The following is a 27,720-nucleotide window of genomic DNA, read 5'->3' as shown; positions in this document are numbered from 1 at the left end:
TATAGATAACAGGCATGAACAAACTTAGAGCAAATGAATCTAAAAATCAGACTTTTTTTTTTTTTGAGATAGGGTCTTGCCCTGTCACTCAGGTTGGAATACAATGGCGCGATCTCAGGTCACTGTAACCTCTACCTCCCAGGTTCAAACGATTCTCCTGCCTCAGCCTCCCGAGTAGCTGGGATTATAGGCATCCACCACCACGCCCAGCTAATTTTTGTATTTTTAGTAGAGATGGAATTTCACCACGTTGGCCAGGCTGGTCTTGAACTCCTGACGTCGTGATCCACCCGTCTCAGCCTCCCAAAGTGCTGGGATTACAGGCGTGAGCTGCCACACCCAGTCCAGTGATAGTTTTTTTTTTTTTTTTTTTTTTTTTTGAGACAGAGTCTCACGCTGTCGCCCAGGCTGGAGTGCAGTGGCGCGATCTCGGCTCACTGCAAGCTCCGCCTCCTGGGTTCACGCCATTCTCCTGCCTCAGCCTCCCGAGTAGCTGGGACTACAGGCGCCCGCCACCGCGCCCGGCTAATTTTTTGTATTTTTAGTAGAGACGGGGTTTCACTGTGGTCTCGATCTCCTGACCTTGTGATCCGCCCGCCTCGGCCTCCCAAAGTGCTGGGATTACAGGCGTGAGCCACCGCGCCCGGCCTCAGTGATAGTTTTTAAATGTTTATGTTTCATCTAAGTATGCAGTATGCAGTATAACTTTTTTTTTTTTTTTTTTTTTGAGACAGTCTCACTCTGTTGCCCAGGCTGGAGTGCAGCTCACTGCACTCCACTGCACGATCTCAGCTCACTGCAACCTCCATCTCCCGGGTTCAAGAGATTCTCCTGCTTCAGCCTCCTGAGTAGCTGGGACTACAGGCGCCTGCCACCACACCCGGCTAATTTTTGTATTTTTAGTAGACGTGGGGTTTCACCATGTTGGCCAAGCTGGTCTCAAACTCCAAACCTGCCTCAGCCTCCCTAAGTGCTGAGACTACAGGCATGAGCCACCGTGCCTGGCCATAACTTTCTGACTGTACTTTTGTTAGGCTAACATTAAAATTAGTTTGCATCCCTGACACCAAACTGGTTGGAAGGGAAGTAGAACTGCAGAAAACTAAAGAAAAATTGGCATAAGATAAAACTTCTACAATGAATCATTCACAAGTGAATAGCAAGAACTAACTACACACGTATATTCTTGGTTCACCATGAAATCCTTTTAAACAAATACCTACCATTTCCCCAAAACAAACAGAGTAATTATGGTAAGGCCTTGTTAGTGTTCGGGCAGCATGCGTGAAATACATTTACTGCCCTGGAGTCACCTCTAAAGAATCTCCAAGCCGAATCCGTGCTGCTGGGATAAAGCTGCCTAATGCACCAGCCTCCGGTGCTCTGCGTAATGACATCCGCGCTAATGGAGATGAGCTCGGCTTCATGGAGGTTCGACTCCTGAGAATGGATCTTAAAGGTGAGGCAAGGCAGCTCAGGAGAAAGTCGATTTAATTTGTTTAACATCATAAAAAGGGACATTTCCACATGGACAGCAAGGACATGAATATCATGTGTGTATGGCAGAATTATAAACGCATTTTTGGCGAAATTCAATAAAGCTGATTCCACTGCATAAGGTCAGCAATTTACTATAAAAAATGATATGATTGCAATTTTTAATATAACCCATGTATTTGCTGCAAGATGCTCTAGAAGACTGTGTAATGTAACCATTCGACCTCTCCACAGGAGCAGAGATCACCCTATTTACCCTTTATTGTCCTGATAAAAGCGTCCACACAGAACAACAAAGTCAACAGCATTTACTTAAGAGCCGCACTCAAGCCCAAGACTTCCTCTTCTCACACACAAGAATGGGGCTCGGGATTAAAGCCCTCATGGCAGGCAGCCGGAAAAACTCCAAATTAAATTCACTTCCTATGTAGCAAAATAATTACTGAAATGTATACGAAAAGGTATAGATGAAATAAGTACCCTCTGTGGTCATTCTAGATTTCATTTCTATAATGTGATTCTTCAAGGGGAGAGCACAGGCGCAGACTACACACTGCAATTCAACTCAGTGATGACAGAGACCCTGCTCCTCAAATTGGGTGGGCTTCCATATGTCTCATAAGCCCATGTCTACACTTTTTGAGGAAATGACTTAGGTTTCCATGAAAATTAAATAGGCAAATGTATGTGTGAAAGCTTTTAAGCTGTAAAGCAAAATACACATGCCAGGGGCTATGATACAGTCTGTACCATAACATCTCAGGCTTGCCTGTAAATTAAAACATCTGTATTACTAGTACCTTCTACAGCCTCATCACCAAGTTCTCTAAGGGTGTGGGCCATTTATGTCCCCAGTGCACTTAGCATAGCACTTGGCAAACAGCAGACTAGGAATGCTTGGTGAACAGAGCCGAACTTGGTCACAGCTGACATGAACAATTCTAGACTGGGAGAATAGAACTTTTATTTTCCATGGTGTCTCCAGACGGAAGCTATAACATGTCACTCTCATTTCCACTCACTACTGCAGGAGTTCCTAGATCAAATCAAGCTCCTTTCCTGCCTTGGGGTCTTTGAGAGCTTGCTGTCCTTTCTGCCCAGGTACTCTCATTCTTCACAGAACCACTTCTCATTCTTCTGGTCTCAGCAACCTTCCCAATGCAAACCTACCCCACCCTCTCCATTATTCTCTCTCACAGCACCTTGCTTATCTGTATTTCGCTTGTATGTTCATATTTCTGGGGAGTCTGCCCCCACCCCAGGCCTCTGTTTGTTTTACGTAAATGGTAACATTACATCCTCACTCCCAGGGCCAGCACCATGCCTTGTAAGATACATGCACTCGATAAATACTTGTTGGATGGAAAGATGGATGGATGGCTGGCTGGCTGGCTGGATGGATGGGTGGGTGGTGGATGAATCAATAGTAAAAATCTTTCCAAATAAGGTACTAAGATCTTCCAAAGAGCAGTGCTATTTTGTGTTATTTCTGTTATTTTCTATTATTTCTTTTTTTTTTTTTTTTTTTTGAGACAGAGTCTCGCTCTGTCGCCCAGGCTGGAGTGCAGTGACCTGATCTCAGCTCACCGCAAGCTCCGCCTCCCGGGTTTACGCCATTCTCCTGCCTCAGCCTCCCGAGTAGCTGGGACTACAGGCACCCGCCACCTCGCCCGGCTAGTTTTTTGTATTTTTCAGTAGAGACAGTGTTTCACCATGTAGGCCAGGATGGTCTCGATCTGACCTCGTGATCCGCCCGTCTCAGCCTCCCAAAGTGCTGGGATTACAGGCTTGAGCCACCACGCCTGGCCATTTTCTATTATTTCTATCTGTTACAGGTTGAACATCCCTGATCCAAAAATCTGAAATCCAAAATAATCCAAAATCTGAAACTTTTTGAGTGCTGACATGACATTCAAAGGAAATGCTCATTGGAGGATTTTGGAATAGGGATGTTTAACCAACACAATATTCTGCAAATATTTCAAAATCTGAAAAATCCAAAGTTTGAAACGTTTCTGGTCCCAAGAATTTTGGATCAGAGATGCTTAACCTTTATTTCTATTTTAGCACTGTGTCTCCTCCTTTCAGGACTGCTTAAAGGAGAGCCTTTGATTGGGGAAAAAATACATAAGTAAATATCAGAAATAGAATCACAGAGGACATCGTGGAGCTCCATATTTATTCTCTTTCAATTACATTCTGTGCAAATTATCTTCACGTGAAAGTTACACCGATTTTTCTAACTGCCTCTTCTTCAAATTCAACCTGTGTTCTTTCGGTCAAGACCCCAAATTTTGCAATTAGAAAACTTTAATTCACAATTCCGCATGTGACTCACAAAGCTGGGGAGAGTATGGCTTTGTTCTTTAGCTTTACAAGTTTACTACTGTCAGTGTTAAAATATTTTTCTTACAGCTTAAAGCCAAAAACAGACTGGAAAAGAGTCCCATTCCTATGCACTTTCAGTTTCATTGAAAAGATGACATTTACGTGGTTGTGATATTTAATTTATCATAGAGGGTCATGATTTTTTTTTTCCTGAAATACCATGATATAGTAAACTTCAACTTCATGAATGAAAGCCTCTGTAACCATTTAACAATCTGAAAATCCACACAAAATTTAAGACCACCATACTACTAAAGACAATCTACTCAACAATCTAATTACAGAAAGATTACTTTAAAGGGCTTTAAAACTAAAAAGAATAATTAACAGTAAGAGATTAGAGCATGCCCAAGTCCTCTGTCTGATGAGAGGGGAGAGCTCTGAGGAGATCAGCTCCTATCAGGATGTTGAAGAAACTGAACAGGTCTGTTTGAAGTTGGAAGGGAAACATTACTAGAGTTGTTTAATTCTCAGCACGATTTAAATATAAGTCAGCTTGCCCCATCACTCTGTTTACTGAGGACTGTGAGTGAGTTACCTTTACTTCAAAAACCGAAAGAAGATCAAGCTGTTGTGGACTGACCAACCTAGCAAGCCTATCTATAGTGAAAAATAAATTGAAAATAGAAGCACACTATCTTATACAAAGAATACTCCGTATTCATACAATTACAGATACACTAATTCATATACCACCCCCCTACAGATAAACTTATTTTTAAAAGACATCAGCTCAAAAGTGTTGAATATAACAATGGATTGGTAAATTAATGAATACTATCCAAAGTTATTTTTAAATCTTTCTAATTACAGTCCAATCAACATAAAATGTTTTTCAGTAGAGATTGCCTTATGTTATACCTTATGTTAAGTTTCAAAAATCCCTGCTTCTAACATTTTCCAACAGTTCCAATAAACCCGCATATCGTGTAGGCCTTTCGGTGGAAACTCTCTTGTCTACCCTTAGCAGATAAATCTCATTAAAAGAACTTGCATCCCTAAGTGAGGCCAGATAAGAAAGACGAGTTTTTTTTGTTTTGTTTTGTTTTGGTTTTGGTTTTGGTTTTTTGGGGACAGAGTCTCACTCTGTCACCTAGACTGGAGTGCAATGGCACAATCTCAGCTCACTGCAACCTCCACCTCCAGGGTTCAAGAGATTGTCCTGCTTCAGCCTCCCAAGCAGCTGGGATAACAGGCATGCAACACCACACCTGGCTAATTTTTTTTTGTATTTTTAGTAGAGAAGGGGTTTCACCATGTTAACCAGACTGGGCACGAACTCCTGACCTCAGGTGATCTGCCTGCCTCAGTCTCCCAAAGTGCAGGGATTACAGGCGTGAGCCACCGTACCCGGCCAACAAGTTTTCTTAAAATCATCTCAGAAAGCCAATGATGATACAGAATACATCAATATTTACCTCTTGGACAAACTGGAAATACATCATTACAGTTGTTAACAAAGGCCCAAGTCTTCTAAAAAAATAATAGACTAAAAAAGCAGAAAAGTATCCTTCCATCACAAATACACAGAAGTCTCCCTTTATCTGTGGTTTTGCTTTTCGCAGACTCGGTGACCTGAAAATAAGATAATCTGGGAGAGGGGGTGAGCCCATTCACATAACTTTTATGACACTATATTGTTTTAACCATTCAATTTTATTATTAGTTACCACTGTTAACTTCTTAGTGTATCTAATTTATAAATTAAACTTTATCATAGGTATGCAAGCATAGGAAAAACATAGTACATAAAGAGTTCGTTACTAGCCGAGGTTTCAGGCATCCACTGGAGGTCTTGGAACGTACCCTCCACGGTTAAGGCGGGGACTCACACCCATAGTTTGCTCTATATTGCACAAAATGCTTCCCTCCATGGCAGCTAGAGTTCTGGACGGGAATTAGGTACCACCAATTAGGTGTACTCACGGACAATTTGGAAAGTGGAAATGAGGCAGAGGACTGCTGTCCTTGCTGATTTGATTGCTGCAAGTATCAGCAGATGGGCAGGCAGAATATTGGAAACACTGAGATTTCCTATTGCAATGTCCAGTCTCCAGCTTCATGGGGGTCAAGAGTCAATCTTAACAGAAGTAGAAGCCATGTCCACATTCCAATGTCCTGTCATTGCTTTTCCAGGTGTCACAAAACACTTGCAGTGGTGGCAGCAGTAACTTCTTGGCCCCTGCATCACAGCTGCAAGGACGTGCACTTGAGCTTAACAGCTCCAGTGACAGCCTCTTGATTCCCCACTGCTTGATCAGAACAGAGGTAGCAACTACCCTGGCAAATTATCGGAAGTCATTCCTGAAGTCCTAGCCTTGGGTCTGCTCTTCTAGCCTTTTCAATAAGTGAGTAAGCACCTAACCATCTGTTTTTGTTGTTGTTGTTTTGTTTTGCTTTTTTGAGACGGAGTCTCACTTTGTCGCCCAGGCTGGAGTGCAGTGGCGCCATCTCAGCTCACTGCCACCTCCGCCTCCCGGGTTCACACCATTCTCCTGCCTCAGCCTCCCGAGTAGCTGGGACTACAGGCGCCCATCACCACGCCCAACAAATTATTATTATTTTTTTTTTTTTTGTATTTTTAGTAGAGACGGGGTTTCACCGTGTTAGCCAGGATGGTCTCAATCTCCTGACCTTGTGATCCGCCCACCCTGGCCTCCCAAAGTGCTGGGATTACAGGCATGAATCACCACGCCCGGCCTAACTGCCTGTTTTAAATCCCTCTTTGCTCAGAATTCCTAGAGGTTCTTGATGCATGAATTCTTATGATACAAACAAGGTTTTTTCTTAAACAAAATATTACAGTCATTACAAAAAATGACTATAGCCCATTCAGAATATATCTTCTAAGAGAATATATACTGTTGATCATTGTTGTCATCAATTAAGCCCTTATTTTGGTGCAAGGCACTCTGCTAAGCACTTTTCATATCATTTTCATTTAATTCTCCACCCTCCCCCCCCCGCTTTTTTTTTTTTTTTTTTTTTTGAGACAGTGTCTTGCTCTGTCACCCAAGCTATAATGTACTGGCACAATCATAGCTCCCTGTGAGCTCAAACTCCAGGGCTCAAGTGATCCTCCTACCTCAGCCTCTCGAGTAGCTGGGACCACAGGCATGTGCCGCCACACCCAGCTAATTTTTAGTTTTTTTGGAGAGACAGGATCTCACTATGTTGTCTAGGCTGGTCTCGATCCTTCCATCTAAAGCAATCCTATCTCAGTCTCCCAAAATGTTGGGATTACAGGCTTGCGCCACTGCACCCAGCCAATTTTCATTTAATTCTTTTAAGAATCTTTGGCAGTAAACATTATCATTAATCCCATTTTACAGATAAAGAAACCAATGTACCACAAAGTTAAGTATTTTATGCAGGACCACACAGCTAAAAAGTGGTGAAGCTGGCTGGGCGCAGTGGCTCACACCTGTAATCCCAGCATATTGGGAGGCCATCCTAGCTAACAAGGTGAAACTCCGTCTCTTCTAAAACTGGAAAAAAAAAAAAAAATTAGCCGGGCATCATGGTGGGCACCTGTAGTCCCAGTTACTCGGGAGGCTGAGGCAGGAGAATGGCATGAACCCGGGAGGCGGAGGTTGCAGTGAGCCGAGATCGCGCCACTGCACTCCAGCCTCGGCGACAGAGCGAGACTCCGTCTCAAAAAAAAAAAAAAAAAAGTGGTGAGGCTGGGATTCAAACCCAGATAGTTTATGCACTGTTGCCTCCAAAGCTTAAGTAGTCCAAACATGACCCATTATTTAGATACTCTTAATAATATTTCCAAAGTCAAGTGGCTTAATTACTAGAATATTTGTCACCTTCATCTTCCTATTCTCCAGGCTCAAAATGCTGGTACACTCATACATGACTGGTGAGAATGTGAAATGATATAACCACTTTCAAAAACAGTTGAGAAGTTTCTTAAAATGTTAAACGCACATCTATCATATGATCCAGCCATTCCATCCTAAGGTATGTACCTATGTACCCAAGAGAGAAGGAATTATATGTCCCAACAAAGACCTATACATAAATATTCACAGCAGTCTTTTTTTTAATATCCAAAGTCTGAAAACAACCCAAATGTCCAACAGGTAGTATAGCCATATAATGGAATACTATTCAGCAATAAAAAGGAATGAACCACTGGTATATACAACTACATGGCTAAATTTCAAAGTAATTACGCTGGGTGGAAAAGCCAGAACAAAAGAGTACACACTGTACAATTCCATTTATATAAATTTCTAGAAAATGCAAACTATGGCCAGGCGCAGTGGTTCACACCTGTAATCCCAGCACTTTGGGAGGTCAAGGTGGGCAGATCGCTTGAACCCAGGAGATTGAGACCAGTCTAGGCAACATGGTGAAACCCTGTCTCTCCAAAATACAAAAAAATTAGCCGGGTTTGGTGCTGTGTGCCTGTGGCCCAGCTACCTAGGAGGCTGAGATGGGAGGATCACTTGATCCCGGGGAGGTCGAGGCTGCAGTGAGCTGTAATCATGCCACTGCACTCCAGCCTAGGTGACAGAGTAAGAGCCTACCTCAGAAAAAGAAAAAGAAAAAAAAAAAAGAACTAATATATAGTGATAGCAGATCCGTGCGCACTTGCAAACCAGAATATGGGGGGTTGGGGGGACCACAGGGGGAAGGGATTACCGAGGGGTAGGAGGAAACTTTTGGGGATGCTAGGCATGTCCATTATCTTATTGTGATGATAGTTTCCCAATTATACATATGTCAAAACTTTTTAAAACCACACATTAAATATGTGTAGTTTACTGTATGTCAATTCCAGCTCAATAAAGCTGCTTAACACAAAAAAAACCCTGAGAGTCATCTTCAGTCCATCCCTTTGCCACACGCACCCTCCTGCTTACTCTTTCTTCTGCCATGTCTGTGGTTCTGTCCTTCCTCTCCAGAAAGTACGTGGTATAGTTCAAAGAATCTTGGTCAGAAGACATAGATTCTAGTTCTACTTCTACCATGTATTAGCTCAACTTAGCCTCTCTAAACCTCAATTTCTTCATCTATGTAAAATGGGAGAAAACAGCTACTCTGAGATTCATTAAATAATGCATTCATTCATTTAACAAATATTCATTAATCTGTCCACTACATACTAGGGTCATAGTGAAAAAATCAACTATGTGAGAGTGTTTTGTAAACTATAGAACTGTCTACATACATATGCTGTCATTTCTATTTCCATCTCTACTGCTACCAACCCGGCCCAGATCCTCCACACCTGAAGATGGACTCAGCCGGACCATCTTTGCGGCTGGTCTTAATTATTGCCAGGCCAAGTCAGTTTCAATACAGAGCCCAGAGTAAACGTCCTCAAACAGTTTCTCAGTGCTCCATGGGCCAGGTGCTGTGGTTCATGTCTGTAATTCCAATGCTTTGGGCAGGCAAGGCAGGAGGATGACTTGAGGCCAAGAGTTTGAGACCAGCCTGGGCAACGCAGTGAGACCCTGTCTCTACAAAAAAATTTAAAAAATTTTTTTAAATTAACCAGGTGTCATGGCACGTACCTGTAGTTCCAGCTACTTGGGTGGCTAAGGCAGAAGGATCGCTTGAGCCCAGAAGTTCAAGGTTTCAGTGAGCTATGATCATGCCACTACATTCTGGCCTAGGCGATACTGTTATTTCTGTATGCTACTGGGTCCTAACCCCAGCTCCTCCCTCACTGCCTATCTCACCAGCCTCAATTCTAACCCCTTCTCTCTCCTTCTCACAGGCCAATCCAGTTACTGGCACATGCGTCTCTGCCTGAGCCTCCCCTCACTAACGAAGCCCTTCCTGCTCTTCTCTCTCTATGCCCACTGCGTCCCTCAATGGCTAGGTCAAAACTGAGCAGGCCGGAAGCGGTGGCTCATGCTGTAATACCGGCATTTTGGGAGGCCAAGACAGGTGAATCACGAGGTCAGGAGTTCCAGACCAGCCTGGCCAAGATGGTGAAACCCCATATCTACTAAAAACTACAAAAATTAGCCGGGTGCGGTGGCAGGCCCCGTAATCAATCCCAGTTACTCGGGAGACTGAGGCAGATGAATCGTTTGAACTTGGGAAGCAGAGGCTGCAGTGAGCCGAGATCGTGCCATTGCACTCCAGCCTGGGCGACAAAGACTCCATCTCAAAACAAAAAAAGAAAGCAAGAATTTTTCACATAACCAGAACGTCCATCCTGGCAAAACCCAAATCTGTGCTAAGTGTTAACAGCAATTTGTTACACTGTCTTTTTCCTCTTACTTTCTTCTACCTGTAGTCATGTTTACCTTAAAAAACTTTTATCCTCTTTACTATGAAACAGAATCCCATGAAATTTAAGCAAGAAAAATATCCCCGAGCCTGCTCACCATATGCAAAATGCTCTGACTTTAGCATATGGTGCCAAACCAACATGCGTTCAACAATACACACGACAAGAATATTCACTGGGCCATCGCTTGAAACAGCAGAAGACAGGAATCAACCTAAATGCTCACAAATTTGGGACTAGTTTTTTGTTTGTTTGTTTGTTTTAAGATGGAGTCTCACTCTGTCACCCAGGCTGGAGTGCAGGGGCGTGATCCCGGCTTACTGCAAGCTCCGCCTCCCAGGTTCAAGCGATTCTCCTGCCTCAGCCTCCTGAGTAGCTGGGACTACAGGCGCCCATCATCATGCCCAGCTAATTTTTTGTATGTTTAGTAGAGACGGGGTTTCACCGTGTTAGCCAGGATGGTCTCAATTTTCTGACCTCGTGTTCCGCCCTCCTCTGCCTCCCCAGGTGCTGGGATTACAGGCGTGAGCCACCGCGCCCGACCGGGACTAGTTTTTAAAAGGATAACATATGCATATAATGGAATATTATGCAGCCACTGAAACGAATGAAGCAAGTCTGTATGTATCGATGTGGAATGACTGTCAAGATATAACACCAAGTATATGAGTAAAGTGTAAAATATGCTACCACTGTATTTAGAAAGCATTCGTGTTTCTGTGGGGGAGTAATAAATATTAACATGCTTTCATGTGGCTAGATTATCTCTGGAACGATACATAAGAAACTGCAGCATCCTCTGTGAAAGAGAACGGGTGGGGAACAGGAATGAGAAAATGAGAGGAGAAGACTTATTTTTTACTGTATATCCTTCTCTACTGTTTGAATTTTTAAGACCATGTATATGCCTTACCTTTTCAAAAAGTTAAAAAAAAAATTAGTAATACATGCCAATGTCATTTTGTCACTTTCCTTTTCGTTGCAGTATTGTTGCAGGCACACAAGTTTAAGGAAAGAATCAGTCTTCAGTTGCAGGGAAAACATCAAAGTAACCGGGTAAATCTGAAAGTGCTCCCTCCCCGCAAACTTCTCTGCACTATTTCCCCCATCGTAGGTGACGTGGAGGAAACCCCTCGGCTCAGCCTTCTTGGGGCAGCAAGTGCTATCAGCTCCCGCTCTGAATAGGGAAGCCAGGGCATCTCTGCTTCTACAACATTCAGCTGGCCTAGCTGCCGTAGGTCTCGTCCTGGATGCCGAGAAAAATCTGTGCAGTTCAAGACAAGTTTGGATAACAAGGGGAGCAGGAAAATTGATGGGGGGGACCAGTCGGTGTGATGAATAGGCTGGGCCAGAACAGCAGGTGACGAATATGCAGGTGCAAGACTGGCAGGGAAGGAAGACGGTCCGTTCACAACAGATGGATGGAGATGCTCAATCATCCTCAGGAACAAGCGCGGCTGCCACACAGCCCTGCCTGCTCCGCACGAGCAGCTCCTCGCTCACCTGCAGGGCACGGCCCCGCCCCCAGAGGCTCTGCACTGGACCCACGCTAGGGCAGGGCTACCGGAGAAAGCAGGAAGTGGGTGCGGAAGATGCCACGCTGCTGCAGGCGGGCCTCTCCGGGACTCACTGCCAGTGGACTCTTCTCACTTTGCCTTGTTCCTCCAGGTTCCAAAACCAAGCTCGTTTTGTCTCCCTTGGTAGCGCTCACTCCCGAGAAAGGTTTTTACCGCTAGGGTGACCTGTTTGTCTAGGACCACAGGGCTGACCACAACATGGGAACTTCAGGGTTGAACTCAGGGCAATCCTGGGCAAACCAGCACCCTTGGTTGTCACCCTCCATTTTGCCCACTGTTCTCTCTTATTTCTCTTCCTGGTCAGTCAGTGAGAGAACCCAGATCGGCCTGTTTGGTTCACACTCATGACTGAGTCGAATCCGTGTAGGGCATTTGTTTCCTCTGGTCGTCTACAACGAACACAAAGGTAAGAAACAAGACATTCAACTCCCATCTTTTCTCAGAATGGGGACCACTTTAAAAAATGTCCAGGATATACCGGCTTCAATGACTCCAACAAACAGAGGAATGAATCTAAATCTTGATGCCACAATCTATGTCTCGTTAACAAAAAATCAGAAGGGCCAGACAGCCCCTCACAGAGCCAATTCTATTCCTTCCAGCTCAGCTGCAGGAGTTTCTGAGGATGAGGAAATGGGCCACACGCAAGCAAGGGGTGGGAGCTGGCAAGATCTCTGTGCCCTCCCCGCAAGCTATCTGCTGGACCCAAGCTCTAGGAAGAAAAGCTTTGTGAAAAGACTTCTGGCTTCACTAAGACACATTAAAGAATTAATTATAAAGTAAAGCTGAAGGAGAAAATTAATTTTAGAAACACAAGAGGTTACAATTTTTTTTTTTTTCCTGGAGATGGGGGAGGAAACACAGTTATTTTCGTTTTCATCCTGGGGGCACAAGCTGGGAGCTGTCCAGTCGATAACCTGGCCATCAGAACAAGGTTTGTAATTAAAAGGTCAGTGACCTGGAAAGCCAGGGCCCCACTCCCAGAGCTTCTCAGTAATGACGGAGCTATTAAATTAAGACTGTTATGAAATCAATGCTAAAAAAGCTTTCATGGTAACGAGATTCCATTCAAGGACATGCAAACTACTTCATGAAATGGATGTAAATGATAAAAAAAGAAAAGTAATAAAAGAGAGTTAAATGGAAATCTGTGTAAGAATTTACTCCCCCTTGAAATACTCTACAGTGAAGCCCTTCACCTCTAGCCCACTACCAAGGTTGGGACCATCAGGTTTCTTCAAGTTCATTTCCAGCAAGGACGCGGTTTTGCTACTGGGGTTTCTGCTTCCAGGAACAGTAGAAGGATAAGATCTAGTTTCACCTTTTGGAATGAGAAAGTGTGTGAGAAAGTGTGTGGTGGTGTGTTTTATATGTTTAGTTTCCTACCCCAACCAGGACCATCTATTGGATGAGGGAGGAAAAAGCCCTTTACTTAGACACTTGAGAAGGACACGGTAAGTGTTAGCCAACACCACCCAGGCCCCACTATGCAGAGTGATACAGAAAAATAGATGATGTTTGTCTTTCCTAGAAGCTTGCTTTGCAACAGATAGGTTAGAGTATGTTAACAGATAACTCTATCCCCCTCCCCCACCCCAACCCCCTCACAAACAAGCATCACTATTACCCACCTCATCCTCAGCCTGCCAAACATGTTTGGAAGCAGATTGCCTCCTACATTTTGTGGTTGGATAGGGTGTCAAATCAACACAAGCCTATTGACGACAATTTCCAAGCCTCTAACTTTCTGGACTGATTCTACTGCTGTTTTTACGTTACTCTAACCTCCTGGATTGCAGCCTGCTTAAAGCCCCACATATGATGCCTGCCTGGCAAGAACTGCTTCTATATATAGACTGGTTCTATGAGGGCTTAAACCCCACACACAGTCCAATTATCTTGATGTGTGGCTGACTCTGCAGTTGATGTGTCATCTGCAGAATCAAGTGGTTGGAAGGAAAACAAAAACATTTATTCTAATACTCTAAAGGTGAGCAGCTGCTTTTCTCTTTCATCCAAAATATCCCCGATAAAAGGAAGAAATGCTGTAAATTACACAAAATGGCAGTACAAACTTCAAAGAAAATGATAAATGATTCTAATAACTTCATGTTTCTCATTAATGGCTCCATGTTCAGACTTTAAAGCATCCAAAAGAGATCTCAAAACAAAAAACAAACAGGAAAGACCTTTGCAAACCAATGCTCCCCCATCCCTATCCCACTCATTCCCCACTCACCCTCACCCAGCACCCCCACCAGAAGTCAGAGAGCACAACACTTAACCCATCGGTAACACGGGCAGGATGCACCCCTGCTGCAGGCTGCGGTTTCACAATGAAACAAACTCAGCTGATGCGCCTAAAGTAACCCTCATTTTCCACTGAACTGACATGCACTACAGGGACCTCAATTTCTATATTAAATATTAAATAATATTAAAAGAAAAACAAAATTGGATTTGCCTTTTCAGGAAAGAGATGTTTATTAAAAAAAAAGAAAGTCAAGATTATAATTCAAGTCAGTGCTCCACTGCAATTCCCTGAAGTGACATTGCTAGGAAAAGCCAAGACTCCAGGAGCTGAGAGCCCTCCCAGAGCCAGTGCTCCAAGCCCAGCACTGCAAGGCTCCTGCGGGGAGTCCAAAAGCACGGGTGGCAGAACCCAGGCCCCTCCTGCTGCAGACGGCCAGCGAGCCAACTTGCTTTCCTTTTGCAACTACTGTTAGGGAGCCGGTAGATGTTCACCCTCATCCCCATCGGAGATGGTGCCAGGCCGTACTGAGTGCAGAAACCTGACTGTGGAACAGCCCGAAATTTGAAAAGTGAAGTTTAAATCTGCGAAGGGGCTTTTCTTCCCCAGACACCAATCAAACCTTGGAACTCTCTGCCCAGAAAAGGTCCTGCCAGAACCTACTCCATTGGGATTCAACTCGGAAATGGATAATTACTGACTGAAGCAGCATTTTAGAGGATAATGGAGATGGGTGATTAACCTCAGAGATTCCGGGTTTAAGTACAGGATAAACTCATGTGGTTCTCTTTAGAGGACAAAGGGCAGGACGGCATCTCAAGGTGCCAGATGCCTAAAATTCTAAAAACTCTAACCCAAATTAGGGGTCAAGAAGGAATTATGTCCACCGTACCAATAAACAGTCACTTCAGGTCCTTGCTCACGTGCCACCCTCTCAGAGACACTCTGACATTCATGTTGTTTAAAATCGCAGTCCAGCCCACACCAATCCTGGCGTTCCTCACCCCGGCTCCCTGCTTCATTCATCACTACCCATGGCGCTCGGCATCTGACATCCGACCTATTCATTTTCCCATTTGTTAATTGTCTGCCTTCCCTCCACTAGAATTTAAGCTCTGCGAGGGCAGGGATTTTTGTCTGTTCGGTTCTCTGCTAAATTCCTGATAGGAGTCCGGGGATAGGGCATAGCGTGTACAATGACTCTTGGATGAATCGATCAGTTGGATTTTTTTTCCTAAAGGAGCAACAAATCATAATTGCACAAACAGTTTTCTCTCTACAGTAATTATTAGCCAAGTAACTCAAAAGAAGTATTATTTGGTCCAGAGTTTCTCTTTTTTTTTTTCGCTCCCTCTCCCAGTCAGGGATTTATTAAAATTAAACAGATTAGATGGAGCTCCTGATACTAAAACTGCTCAGCAAAGCCTGCGGTGGGGAAGTGCCGAGCAAACACCAGAGACATTTGTCTCTAAATTGCTCTAAATACCTTCTGCAAATGAAATTCTAACCCAGCTGCGTTTGAGAGAAAATGAGGACTAACTGGTCATTGTCGGTGGAAGAGAAGATCAGGCAGTTATAATATTGCACAATATACTGGAGCTAAGGATCTCTCGGCAACCATAGATTTTGTCTCAGGTTACCCCGGGTAATCAGCTCAGCTTTTAGGCTCAGCTTTCCCCAGCTTCAGTGCTTTGATGAGAGAGCTGAAATCCCTAAGCTTTTATGATTAATTACTCCCCATAGGTACACATATTTCAAGGAAAAACTCTTTTATGGCATGATGCTTGCGGAGTGGCGAGGCCAGCCAACACACTCCAAATTTTAATAATCTCCTAATGATGGGGGGGCTGGCACAATGCAGCCAGCCAGCAGCCTCGCAGCGCTCCTTACCAACTCTGTCGCAGGGACCCAGCCTGGGGGCTGCCGCGAAGCAGCCACCTGCGGTGAAATGTTTGGTCTTCTTCTGCCCAAACCCTGTTAGTGCAACCCCGGGACATGATTGTGTGAAGGGACCAACGGTTCCTGCTGCATCCCTTCAGTGGGACATCACAGAGCAGACCCAGAAAATATTACCTACCCATTCCAGCCAAAAATGACTGAACGCTCAAAACCCAGAATTTCGAGGCTGGCATTCCAGCTCCTTAAGGAAAAAGAGTTGCTTTGGGAGGAAGAAAGCTCACTTTTGCCCCTTATGGTATATAAGGACGTTTAAATGACTTCCTAGATTTCTAGAAAATTACATGTATAAAAAATTGAAAAGTTAGGTTTCTTTGTTGTTTTCATTTTACAAAAAAGAAAAATACCCTAAATTTCAACAGAACCAGAACAGATTGTCTCTTCAGACAATATTGAATTTGTCAGGGTCCATTTTATCCCTGCTTACAGAAATACCATAAAACCACTAATTTACCGCTCCAATCTGTAAATCAGACTGACCCCAAGCTTGACTTTAACCTGACCTTGTTAGTCATCTCGTTTCCCTCGCCCTTCATTTCTTTCTTCCTCATTCTCTATTGAAGCAGCTGAACTCCTAACCTAAGCTAGTCATCCTACAGCCAGGGTCACTGACACAGAGCAGACCAAAAAGCAGAAGTCCTCCACAGTCTCATCCAATGGGCCGACTCTGCTACTGAATACTGCCTTTGCCATGATGGACTGGACTGAGTCCTCCGTGCTTAATTACCCAAATCGTGTCATCTTGCTGCTCCATTGTCAGGAAAGAAACCTGCGTGCCCCACTGGGGGGCTCGCCTCAGCTCCACTGGCCCGCTGAGTGGGCAGCTCTAGGAGGTCCTGGCATCTCAGCACCTGCCTTGCGTCTGCCCCAGCCCCAGTCCCTCTGCAGGCCGCGGTGCACAGCCCTGTGGAACCTGTACCTTTCTTCTTTAGGAATGCTCTCCTGGTTGCAAGTGGGCTCTGGCGGACCCGGGAATTCTGTAGAAACTTCACTGCCGTGGCAATCTGGTGAGAGAGAGAAAACGGGAGTAAACTTCACTTCGATAGTCTGGATTTCCAGATTAAAAATCCTACGAGTTTTTCCCAGCTCCACAGAGACAAGCATACCAGTGTGGTCAAATTTATAACCAGTTATTTCTTAAACTTAAAATCTACCTAAATGAAAGGCGATGTCGTTTCCCTGTCTTCACTGGCTTCCTGTATCTGAGTCTGTCAAATCTAATCCTTCTGCCGAGCTTCAGGCCTGCGATGATCCTTCCTGTTCCTCCTGATCTCCATTCAAGCTGATTCCTCACACTCCCCGGCAGGTGTGGCCATGCGCACCCATGTCACCGCCCTTGTGCCCTGTATGCTGTCTTTCTGGAAGGCCTCCCTTTCCTGCCTCCACCGGTCTAAACGTTACCCCATGCGCACGTACACACACACACACACACACACACACACACACACGCACGCGCTCTCTATCAGCACAGCCCTTTTATAGTCTGTTCTGATTCCTCGAAGCCTTGCCTAAATAAGCAAGCCATCTCTGATCTCCCTATTCTCTTCAATTCTTCAGTGCCTGTACTGTGTACCATATAATTGAAGACATAATTATACCGTCCTCTAATGTTCAGCCTGCCTTCCCAACTACACTGCAAGCAACTGAAGGGCAGAGACCACGCTGTCTCCAGAGCCTGGCAAAGTGCTGAGGGCGTCCCGGCTGGAAGGGATTATGTTGGAGACAACGCCCACTGCCATTCACACTGGCCCCCCTTCTGCACTGGAGCTAAGTTCTGAAGAGACTTCAAAGGGCAAAGTTTGGAGTTTCATGGCTAAAAGCTGACAGATTGACAGATTGTCTACCTGCCTCTGGTAATGAATATTATTTAATGAAATCTTCCTATCTCCACATAAGCCGGGCAGGGGATGGAAGGGGCACCGCTGCAGGTATTAACCTTCACATCACTCAGCACACACGAAGTGTGTGTTTATGCCTGACTTGTCTACTTTCCACCCCAGACACCAGACCTAGGGATGGGAAACACCCACCTGCCCCAGGTAGGAAAGGGGCTGTTTTAAATGACTGCTATTATTTGCCTCATCAAAACCAAAGGAATAATATGGTCTCATGTTACAGATAAAGTCAATAGGCCCTACACTTCACTCATAAGTTGTTGAAAGAAAAAATTTCTAAGGCTAGATGTAAGGAAGTTTCTAAGATCCTTCAAACTAAGGGAAGCAGTCAAACAGAAAGTACTGTGATTGTAAGTGAAATACAAGTTACAAATCATCTCCTTCCCCATATTTTATATGAAAGTAATCCCGACACCAGACAGACTTTTGGGAAACAAAAGATATGAGGGTAAACCAAAGAAAAAAAGCTAGGGAAAAGCCTGTATTCATTTTCCCTGTAACTCCTCTGTGGGAGGCTTACCCTAGACATTCCACCTAAAGGATGAATTCAGTATCTTGACTTTTCAGATCTGGGCCTGTCACCAACAGGACATACTAGTGTCCCTTGAGAGCCAAGCCCAGCTCCGCACAGGTTATCATCTGTCCTCCAACGCTGCAAACAGTACTAACCACTGTCATGAACCGCAGTAATGGACCAGTTCTGGACTAAAGAAAAATCAATGCTCGAGATTCTAGAGCCCCCAAACGGCATACTCACCCACTAAGCCCCTCAACCAGATCGTCACACCAAAATCAAGAGAAATCTAACAAACATCTACAACACTGATGTGTCTTAATGAAGAGATGGGAGAAGGGAAGAAGGAAAAAAGAAGAGGAAAAAAGAAAAGGGGATGGGTAGAGGTGGGAAAGGCCGGGAGAAGAAGGCAACAGTACACAAGGAGCTGTAACAGAAGAGAGGGGGAAAAGGAGAGAGGAGAAATGGGAGACAAGGAGAAAAACCAAAGGAAGTGAGACCCCTGCTCTGGAAAGAGAATGAACAGGTACCCAGGCACTGGCACCTAGGGTCAGTGCCAGTCTGCACAGCTCAGATGGCATGGGGATAGTTTTTCTTCACCTGGAGAAAAAAAATACACCTTCAACACACAAGAAAATTACAGTATTCGTATCATGCGGCAGTCTGCATGCTGTGTGTGATACGTGTACCAGGTGTCAGCGGAAATGTGGATGAACAGGTCTTAAGCAGAAGATGCTAATAGTACAGCTCCTATCATTTACCCATAGAAACAGAAACCTTTCCTTCATCTTTCCAAAAATTTCCATGACAGAGAAAGAAAACAGAATCCCACCACTGGAACACACAGGTTTCACCTTGCTTTTTAAATATAGTCCTTGGTATATGCATTTCTGGTCAGAGAGCAAAGTTCTGATGGGTTTAATGGTGCACTCAATGCAGTGCTTGGCGCATTCCATCAATTTTTTTAAAAAAATTGCATCTCTTATTTCTTTAAATACATTAATCAGCCTAGTGTAGGCAAAACGGATCCATCGGACAATGCAATAAACATGAATTATCATCTATCCAACACGCATAATGGCTTAAAAATACATAATAGCAGGTGTAGTTTAAATGATTAGTTATTACACCTGTGGTGGGTCTGATTCAATTGGGAAAAATCATCTTTAATAGGTTAAAAGGTTTAGATCACCATGCTTTCCTTAAAGTGGCTGCAGAGAGGGAATGATGGAGTGCTCTGTCATTAGTAATTCATTTAAGAAGAACGTGGGGGATATAGCAAAGAACAGCATAAACGAGCGAATCCAATTTATACATCAGGTAAAGTAGAAAACACCTTTTAAAAAAGCAAGATAAATGAATTTGGAAGGGAGATGAAATTGACGTATTTATTTTAACGGGAATTTGACAAAGTCCCGGCACACTTCAAACTTGCAAAAATATGAACAATTTCTTTTAAAGTTTCCATTCACTAATTTCAAGTCATATAAAATAATACTGCCAAACACCTACATAAAGTATATTTGGGGCTTGTTTATGTTCCTCTTGATCTTTGTCTGAAAATGCAGGTGACAGGCAAATCACATATTTAACAGCATCGACATCACTACACTAGATGCAAAAATATAAAGCACCCAAATAGCCCCAACCTAATGTGCTGAATAAGAAAGATACCCTGATAAGCGGCTACATGTAAGTGTGAACATATGAAAACCTCTCTCCTCCTTTCACTAATTATTTCTTCAGTTACTCTTGACTCTTCTCCTCCCTCCCCGCGAGGAACTGGCACTACAAAATGGGGGGAAGGACCTGTCCAATCTAGAATTTTATAGCCCCATGATTCATACATCAATGGGAGAAGATTTTGCAAAACTCTTTACCCATAATGCTAACATCTTCACACACTAAATAACAGGGCGCTCGGTTTGTGCCTTTCACCCACCTATTGTTGGGCACTTTTCATTAATTTCATGAAGCAATTCAACTGACTTTCCTCTGCAGAGGCCCAACACACACAACACGCTGTTGTTGGATTCAATGATGGGGTGCCTGCAGCCTGTCCTGTATTATCGTTTGATTTTCTAATTAGAAGATGAATGTGACTATTCATGGGTTATATTTGTGCCCAAGTAAATTACATAAATTCAGGCCAAATCTTCCGCCTCAATGTCAAAGATGTAAAACGGAGACAGGAACTTTATTGCACATGTTGTGGGAGTGCAGCAAGCCAGGGAGAATTCTGGCGCTAAGCTGCTGATGCCGCCGTCGAAGCTGCTTGCTGGTGAGCCTGTGATAAATATGGAATCAGCGTGCCTTTCCCTTCCTCTTGCACTGAGTTCTTAATGAGTGCACCTCGAATTACCAATAGCTAGTTTAATCAAAACAAAGAAGACAAACTCCGAAGAAAACAGACCAAAGTTTCTCCCCCCACCCATTGCTCTGACCCTACCTTCTGTACCCTTCTCCACCCAAAGCAAAATAAAACAACCCTGCCACCACCAACTCCACAATTTTAGGGCAATTTCATAATTTTCACTATGTGTCACTTAAAGTTAGAGATAAAACTGAGGTGCAAGGAAGAGGAGGAAATTCTTGTCTTTGCAGTCTCATAACAGTGGTTACACCAGAGTCACTGCCAGCAACTTGGGAAAAAGCTGGGGGTGGGGGGACTTCAGGTTGAAAAACACCTTTAGATTCAAGATGACTGGCCAATTGAGAGAGATTTGTATTTGAGAGAGCAGGATTTGTAACTGTATAAATCAATGGAATACAGTATACTCAGGGGTTATCTACTATGAACTATGTGCTGTTAAATGCATTGTGTAGGGTAAGTAATCCCTTGTGAGAAGAATTGAAGTTCCTGACAGTCCTCACCAAAGAGATGCTTCCTATGTGTTTTCCACTCTCCTACAAAAGACCTGCATGTTGTAATCGTCAGAATACACACTTTATTTTCTGCATGAGGGGGACAGGAGGACAGAGCCTGCCTAATAATGAACCTGGGGTTTGAGGGAGCCTTAGCACTTTGCACCTGACATGTAAACCTGATGCATTGTCTCCAGTGACACTTATTTGGAATGCCACCAATTCCAGCACTCCTGTGTACTACATACACATCTATCTCCTAAAATGTGAGCATTCATTAGCCATCTTAAAATATTAAAAATATTCCAAAATTAATGGCCGGGCGCGGTGGCTCAAGCCTGTAATCCCAGCATTTTGGGAGGCCGAGACGGGCGGATCACGAGGTCAGGAGATCGAGACCATCCTGGCTAACACGGTGAAACCCCGTCTCTATTAAGAAATACAAAAAACTAGCCGGGCGAGGTGGCGGGCGCCTGTAGTCCCAGCTACTCGGGAGGCTGAGGCCGGAGAATGGCGTGAACCCGGGAGGCGGAGCTTGCAGTGAGCTGAGATCCAGCCACTGCACTCCAGCCTGGGCGACAGAGCAAGACTCCGTCTCAAAAAAAAAAAAAAAATTAAAAATATTCCAAAATTAATGACACTAACAACCAAAGCCAAGTCCTTTTAACCCACAGAGATCACAACTAGAGGGCAAAAGAAAATGACCAATATAACCTACGGGCCCCAAACCCCATTCCAGCACCGCACTGCTCCACGTGCGCTGCTCAGAAGATTAAATTGCCTGTGAAAGGTTCCTACGTTCATACTCTAAAGCAGATACCCAGAATCCTGTTAACAAGCGTTAGACCAAAGCCAACCTGAGTTTTAAAGAAGGACTGATTTAAAAAGCCAGGCACTGCCAAGAATGAGAGAACCCTCTTCAAACAGAAATGCTGCATTTTAGTAAGAAATCAGTACTCTGTCAGGAGTTCCTTGACAAATATGGTCATCGGCGGCACAAGGAAATAGTTGCAAAGCAGCTGTTAATCAGAGAAACACATCGTAGAACGCTGATGCTAGCACTTGTGAAAAAATGCAACGGGCTAATTATGAAGCTATATATCTCACTAAAGAGGCCGTGTTCCTTGAGATTCCAGGCAGAGCACTCTCAGATCCAGGGTCCTAGGACAACATAATTCTGGTTTTCTACATGCAGGCTCCTCTCTGATCTACCATTCACAAAGCCGGGCTCCCTGTTCTTTCTCAAGTCTACATGCTCTCTTTCTAGCTAGGGAACAGGCTGGGGAGGGAAGGAAGCAGCAGTAACCACAAGCCACATTCCACGAACATATCCAAAAGGTGACATATCCTAAACCAGAGTAGAAAAATCTATGAGTATGCAAAAGAAAGGAAGCGTCGGAACGGTCATTCTCAGTGTGGCGGGAGGGCAAATGTGTGTGAGTTTCAATCCAGGAGATTGCCCCAGCTGCCAAAATGAAAAAGGAGACTAAAAAAGCAGCAGGAATAAACAAAAACTAGAGGCAGTTCTGTGTGCAACCTCAAAGGGAGAAAGAAAGCTTCCAGAAAGCTGCTCTCAGAGTGTGACTGCAACTCAGGGAGGCCAAGGGCCCAACAGCCAGGTAAGAGGGGAAAGTTAATATGCTGAGGAAGGCTCGGTCAGCCAAAATTCAATACGCGCCTCTGCAAGGACAAGGAGGAACAGGCTCCCCGAAACCAGACTAGTGGGAGTGGGGGGAGGGGCCTGCACACTCGGAGCAAAAACACTGGAATGGCAAGAGGGGAATAACCTTGAGGTGGACGAGCCCGCAGGCGGGAGAAGCGCAGAGCCAAAGTGCCCCCTAGCCGGAGCCGGCGGAGGCGCAGGCCGGAGCGGCCGCTCCGCTAACTCGCAGAGCCCAAATTAAGTGTTTTCACTCAGGGAAAATGAAATGTTTTGCAAGATGAAACAGAATGAAAATTGAGGTTTTAGGTAATTACTAGTTGGCATTTACATATCACGGGCTGGTTCAACACCTATTCATTTTCCTCTTTTATTTTCAATTTTTAAAAATTGCTCATTAAAAATGAACAGATGACAGTGACAGGAATTTTTTTTGTACTCTTTCCCCTTCTCTGAGGGTTACAAAACCAAGACGTACTTTTAGCCCATTTATCTATAATTAACACACACACAAAGGTATGTTGCATGTACATTAAGGGAGGAAAGGAGAAGGGAAAGTCAACAAAAGCCAGGAAGTTCAACAATAAAGACAGTGAGTTATACTCAGGTAGCCTCCTGCACCTGGGTAAGGAGCTGCCTAGCAAGTGCCCTGGCACTCAAAGAGTTAAAGGAAAGAGCCTCTCGACTTGGAATTTCCTGGGTTTTGTCACTGTGTCCTTCCCATTGTTGATTTGGGTTACAACCCTATACTAATTAAGCTTGTGGGCCCTAATTTCCTTTGTTTTACTTTACTTTCCTCTGTCCTTTTGTTTTTCACATTAAAGAAAGAAAATTCCGCTGGTAGAAGTGCACAGGAGTTGACATGATAGAACATAATATACTTTAAGGCTATTGTGTAAATCTGTATTTAGGGAATTCTAAAGCATGCATTATTGACCCTAGTCTCTCTTAAAACTCATTGATATATGTAGTAAAAGCCTTTATGAAAAGTGGCAACTTCACATGTGCAAAAACTACCTTTCAAAGTGAAATATCTCTGCCATTTATTTTTTTTCCCCTTGGCCTTAGTTAAAAATATTGCATGAACTGCTTGCCAGAATGTCATTGTTTTGTTATTTGATTAAAGTAGTTCTTCCAGAAATGTATATTGAAATAAAACGCATCTTAAACCACCACACACTATTTAATGTCAAGGGACAGTGATCTTAGGGACGTAAGGGTGACTTTGGAGAGGTGTTCGTGTCCAGCCGAGGACTCTGGGTGCCAACTTCCAGCCCAAAGGGCACTGGTGCAGTGGAGGAGCCCCGCTTGAAAAGCAGAGCTGCTGATGCAGCGGGCGACGGTCACCATGCCACAGAAGGAGCTGTGGAGCACACGCTGGCCTGGAAGAAATGAAACCCTTGCTTCTGGGTTGGGAAGATCAAAGTTCCTTTTTAGGAAAGGCTGAGAAGGAAAAGGGTTTTTCTCCTTCAGGGAGAAAGAAAAGCAAATTTAAATGCCTTGTCCCCACGCATCCCCACCTGGATTTAGATAGCAGCCCCTCTAATTTTTGATGCAACCAACAAAGCAGTTACCCAAAGAGGGAAGAAAAAAAGGATGACATTTGCCTTTTCCTTGGCTTTGAAATGCAACTGGCAGCAAATTGTTTGAAGTCCTGTTTAGAGAAGAAACTGTAATAGCCTTCATACTGAAAAGAGGAGGAAAATGCCATTATACACGGATCACGGTAGCAGTGACCTCAGCAGAGAAGGCAAACGAGCTGGCTGCAAGTTGGAGGTTTGGCCAGAGTGCCAGGAATGGAAATAAAAGGTTTATGTGCCAGAGACGAGTGGCAAGAGCTTGGTGCTCGATCCCAAGAGATACCAAGGAAAGACAAGTAGTTCAATTTCTTAACATGATTGTCTTTCAACAGCTCCTTGACTGCTCCTTCTTCCAGTATCCCCTGGTTTTATATTTTCAATATTCCTCTAATTTCCCTGCACTGTTAAAGAGGAAGCAGAGAGCACCCAGGCTTCGTGTTGTAAAATTAATGAAGGTGTCAAGCTGTTGAGTTAAATCACTCTAAAGGAATGTAATGACTCAGTGTCCAAGATGCTCCCTGAGAGAACTGTGAGCTCACACAGTGACGGTGGCGGGTGACTCCAACACTAAAAATATGTGGCACACAGTCCCCAGCACCTCCCTAATGATACCACTGCCTCTATTTCCTAGTCTCTTTCTCTCCACCACTGGTTGAATTTCATGCTTTCTGAAAGGTATTTCTCCCAACCTCCAGTAGCTTCAGATGCTCAGCAGATGAAACCCTGCTTCAGTTTCCACTTCTTTTGAAGTTCGGCCAGATGGAGATTGGTGAAGCTCTCTAGTCATGCACTATTAAACTGCGGGATGATTAGGAAGGAGACGAAAAAAGGTTGTGTCATGGATAATGGCAACCTCAAACATTAAGGCATCACTGGGGGTCAGCTACTGAATAGGTGACCCCCAGGTGGTGTAAGGCAGGATCCCCTCTCGAGGCCTTAGGGCCACCTGCTCTAAGGGCAAGAAGATGGGCTCCTGAATTCCAAGGAAAATAAGCTCTGGACCAAGAAATTCTGTTTACCATCAGCCTACACACTGCACAAAACCAAAACCTTCAAGGAGTCTTTAAAAGGCACATCTAGGCCAAGTGCAGTGGCTCATGCTTGTAATCCCAACACTTTGGGAGGCCGAGGCGAGTGGATCAATTGAGGCCAGGAGTTTGAGAGGAGCCTGGCCAACATAGCGAAACCCCATCTCTACTAAAAAAATACAAAAATTAGCCAGGTGTGGTGATGCACAGTTTCAGCTACTAGGGTGGCTGAGGCACGAGAATTACTTGAACCTGGGAGGCAGAGGTTGCAGTGAACCAAGATTGCACCACTGCACTCCAGCCTGGGTGACAGAGTGAGACTCTGTTTTGGAAACAAACAAACAAATAAATAAATAAATAAAAGGCAATTCTACCAAACACCCCATAAGAAAATTAGAGAATGACCTAATGCTAAAAAATAAATTCGAATACCAAAAAAAGAACTAATCATAGCCTAGAATGAGTTCAAATTCAGAAGATAGCAAGAAACAAATTTTCTTTTTTTTTTTTTTTTGAGACAGAGTCTCGCTCTGTCAACAGGCTGGAGTGCAGTGGCACGACCTCGGCTCACTGCAACCTCCACCTTCCGGGTTTAAGCGATTCTTGTGCCTCAGCCTCCCGAGTAGCTGGGACTACAGGTGCACACCACCACACCCGGCTAATTTTTGTATTTTCAGTAGAGACGGGGTTTTACCATGTTGGCCAGAATGGTCTCAATCTCCTGACTTCATGATCTGCCCGCTACGGCCTCCCAAAGTGCTGGGATTACAGGAGTGAGCCACCACGCCCGGCCCACAAATTTTCTCTCTTTTTTTTGAGACGGAGTCTCGCTCTGTCACCCAGGCTGAAGTAAAGTGGCTCTATCTCAGCACTGCAACCTCTGCCTCCTGGGTTCAAGCGATTCTCCTGTCTCAGCCTCCTGAGTAGCTGGGATTACAGGCACACGCCACCAGATTTGGCTAATTTTTCTATTTTTAGTAGAGACAAGGTTTCACCATGTTGGCCAGAAGGGTCTCGAACTCCTGACCTCAAGTAATCTGCCCGCCTCAGCCTCCCAAAATGCTGGGATTACAGGTGTGGGCCACGGTGCCTGGCCTAAGAATTTTCTTTAGACCCACCAGAAAACAGAAGGAGGTAAACAATTAAGCTCTGCTGTTAACAGGATGCCACCAAGTCCTAGATCCTGCTACAGGCTGAGCATCCCTAATCTGAAAATCCAAAATCCAAAATGCTCCAAAATCCAAAACTTTTTGAGTGCCAATATGACAGTCAAAGGTCATGCTCAAAGGAAATGCTCACTAGAGCATTTCGCATTTGGGATTTTCAGATTAGAGATGCTCAACCAGTAAGTATTATGCACATATTCAAAATCTGGAAAAATCCAAAATCCAACACTTTTGGTCCCAAGCATTTGGGATCAAGAATACTCAACCTATATTACCTTAGATTCTTTTATTGCCTAAACAAAAAAATTAAAGTATGGGTTCCAAAAGTGTAATTCATAATGCAGTAAACTGGCAGACTTAAAAATCTTCAAATTGCACTTTGGGAGGCCAAGGTGGGCAGATGACCTGAGATCAGCAGTTTGAGACCAGCCTGACCAACATAGCGAAACCCCGTCTCTACTAAAAATACAAAACTTAGCTGGGTGTGATGGTTCACGCCTGTAATCCCAGTTACTTGGGAGGCTAAGGCAGGAGAATTACTTGAACCCAGGAGGTGGAGGCTGCAGTGAGCTATCGCGCCACTGCACTCTAGCCTGGGCGACAGAGTGAGACTCTGTCTCCAAAAAAAAAAGGAAAATCAGCCAGGCGCGGTGGCTCACACCTGTAATCCCAGCACTTTGGGAGGCTGAGGCAGGAGATCGAGACCATCCTGGCTAACATGGTGAAACCCCGTCTCTACTAAAATACAAAAAATCAGCTGGGCGTGGCAGCATGCGCCTGTAGTCCCAGCTACTAGGGAGGCTGAGGCAAGAGAATCGCTTGAACCTGGGAGGCCAGGGCTGCAGCGATCTCCTGCCTCGCCCTCCCAAACCGCCGGGAATGACCGAGCAAGACTCTGTCTCAAAAAAAAAAAAAGAAAAAAAAGAAAAAAGAAAAAAAAAAAATCAGCCAGGCGCAGAGGCTCACACCCAAAATCCCAACACTCTGGGGGACCGAGGCGGGCGGATCACGAGGTCAGGAGTTCGAGACCAGCCTGACCAACTTAGTGAAACCCTGTCTCTACTAAAAATACAAAAATTAGCCA

At 44.4% G+C, this 27,720-nt stretch overlaps 1 protein-coding gene across 5 annotated transcripts in view; it reads right to left on the bottom strand.

Annotated features, from left to right (window-relative positions):
• PEX14 (peroxisomal biogenesis factor 14) overlaps positions 1 to 27,720 on the bottom strand; it is a 158,174-nt gene that overhangs the window by 78,214 nt on the left and 52,240 nt on the right. For all 5 annotated transcript variants that reach the window (XM_003891094.5, XM_017957121.3, XM_009191037.4 and 2 more), the window contains one exon: positions 16,848 to 16,932. In XM_003891094.5, coding sequence (XP_003891143.1) covers positions 16,848 to 16,932 — 85 coding nt within the window. The remainder of the gene's footprint in view (positions 1 to 16,847; positions 16,933 to 27,720) is intronic.

The sequence above is a fragment of the Papio anubis genome, chromosome 1 (assembly GCF_008728515.1).
Source record: "Papio anubis isolate 15944 chromosome 1, Panubis1.0, whole genome shotgun sequence".
NCBI classification, from domain to species: domain Eukaryota; kingdom Metazoa; phylum Chordata; class Mammalia; order Primates; family Cercopithecidae; genus Papio; species Papio anubis.
The sequence above is the reverse complement of the archived record's forward strand: the minus strand, read 5'-3'. Positions and strand labels throughout refer to the sequence as shown.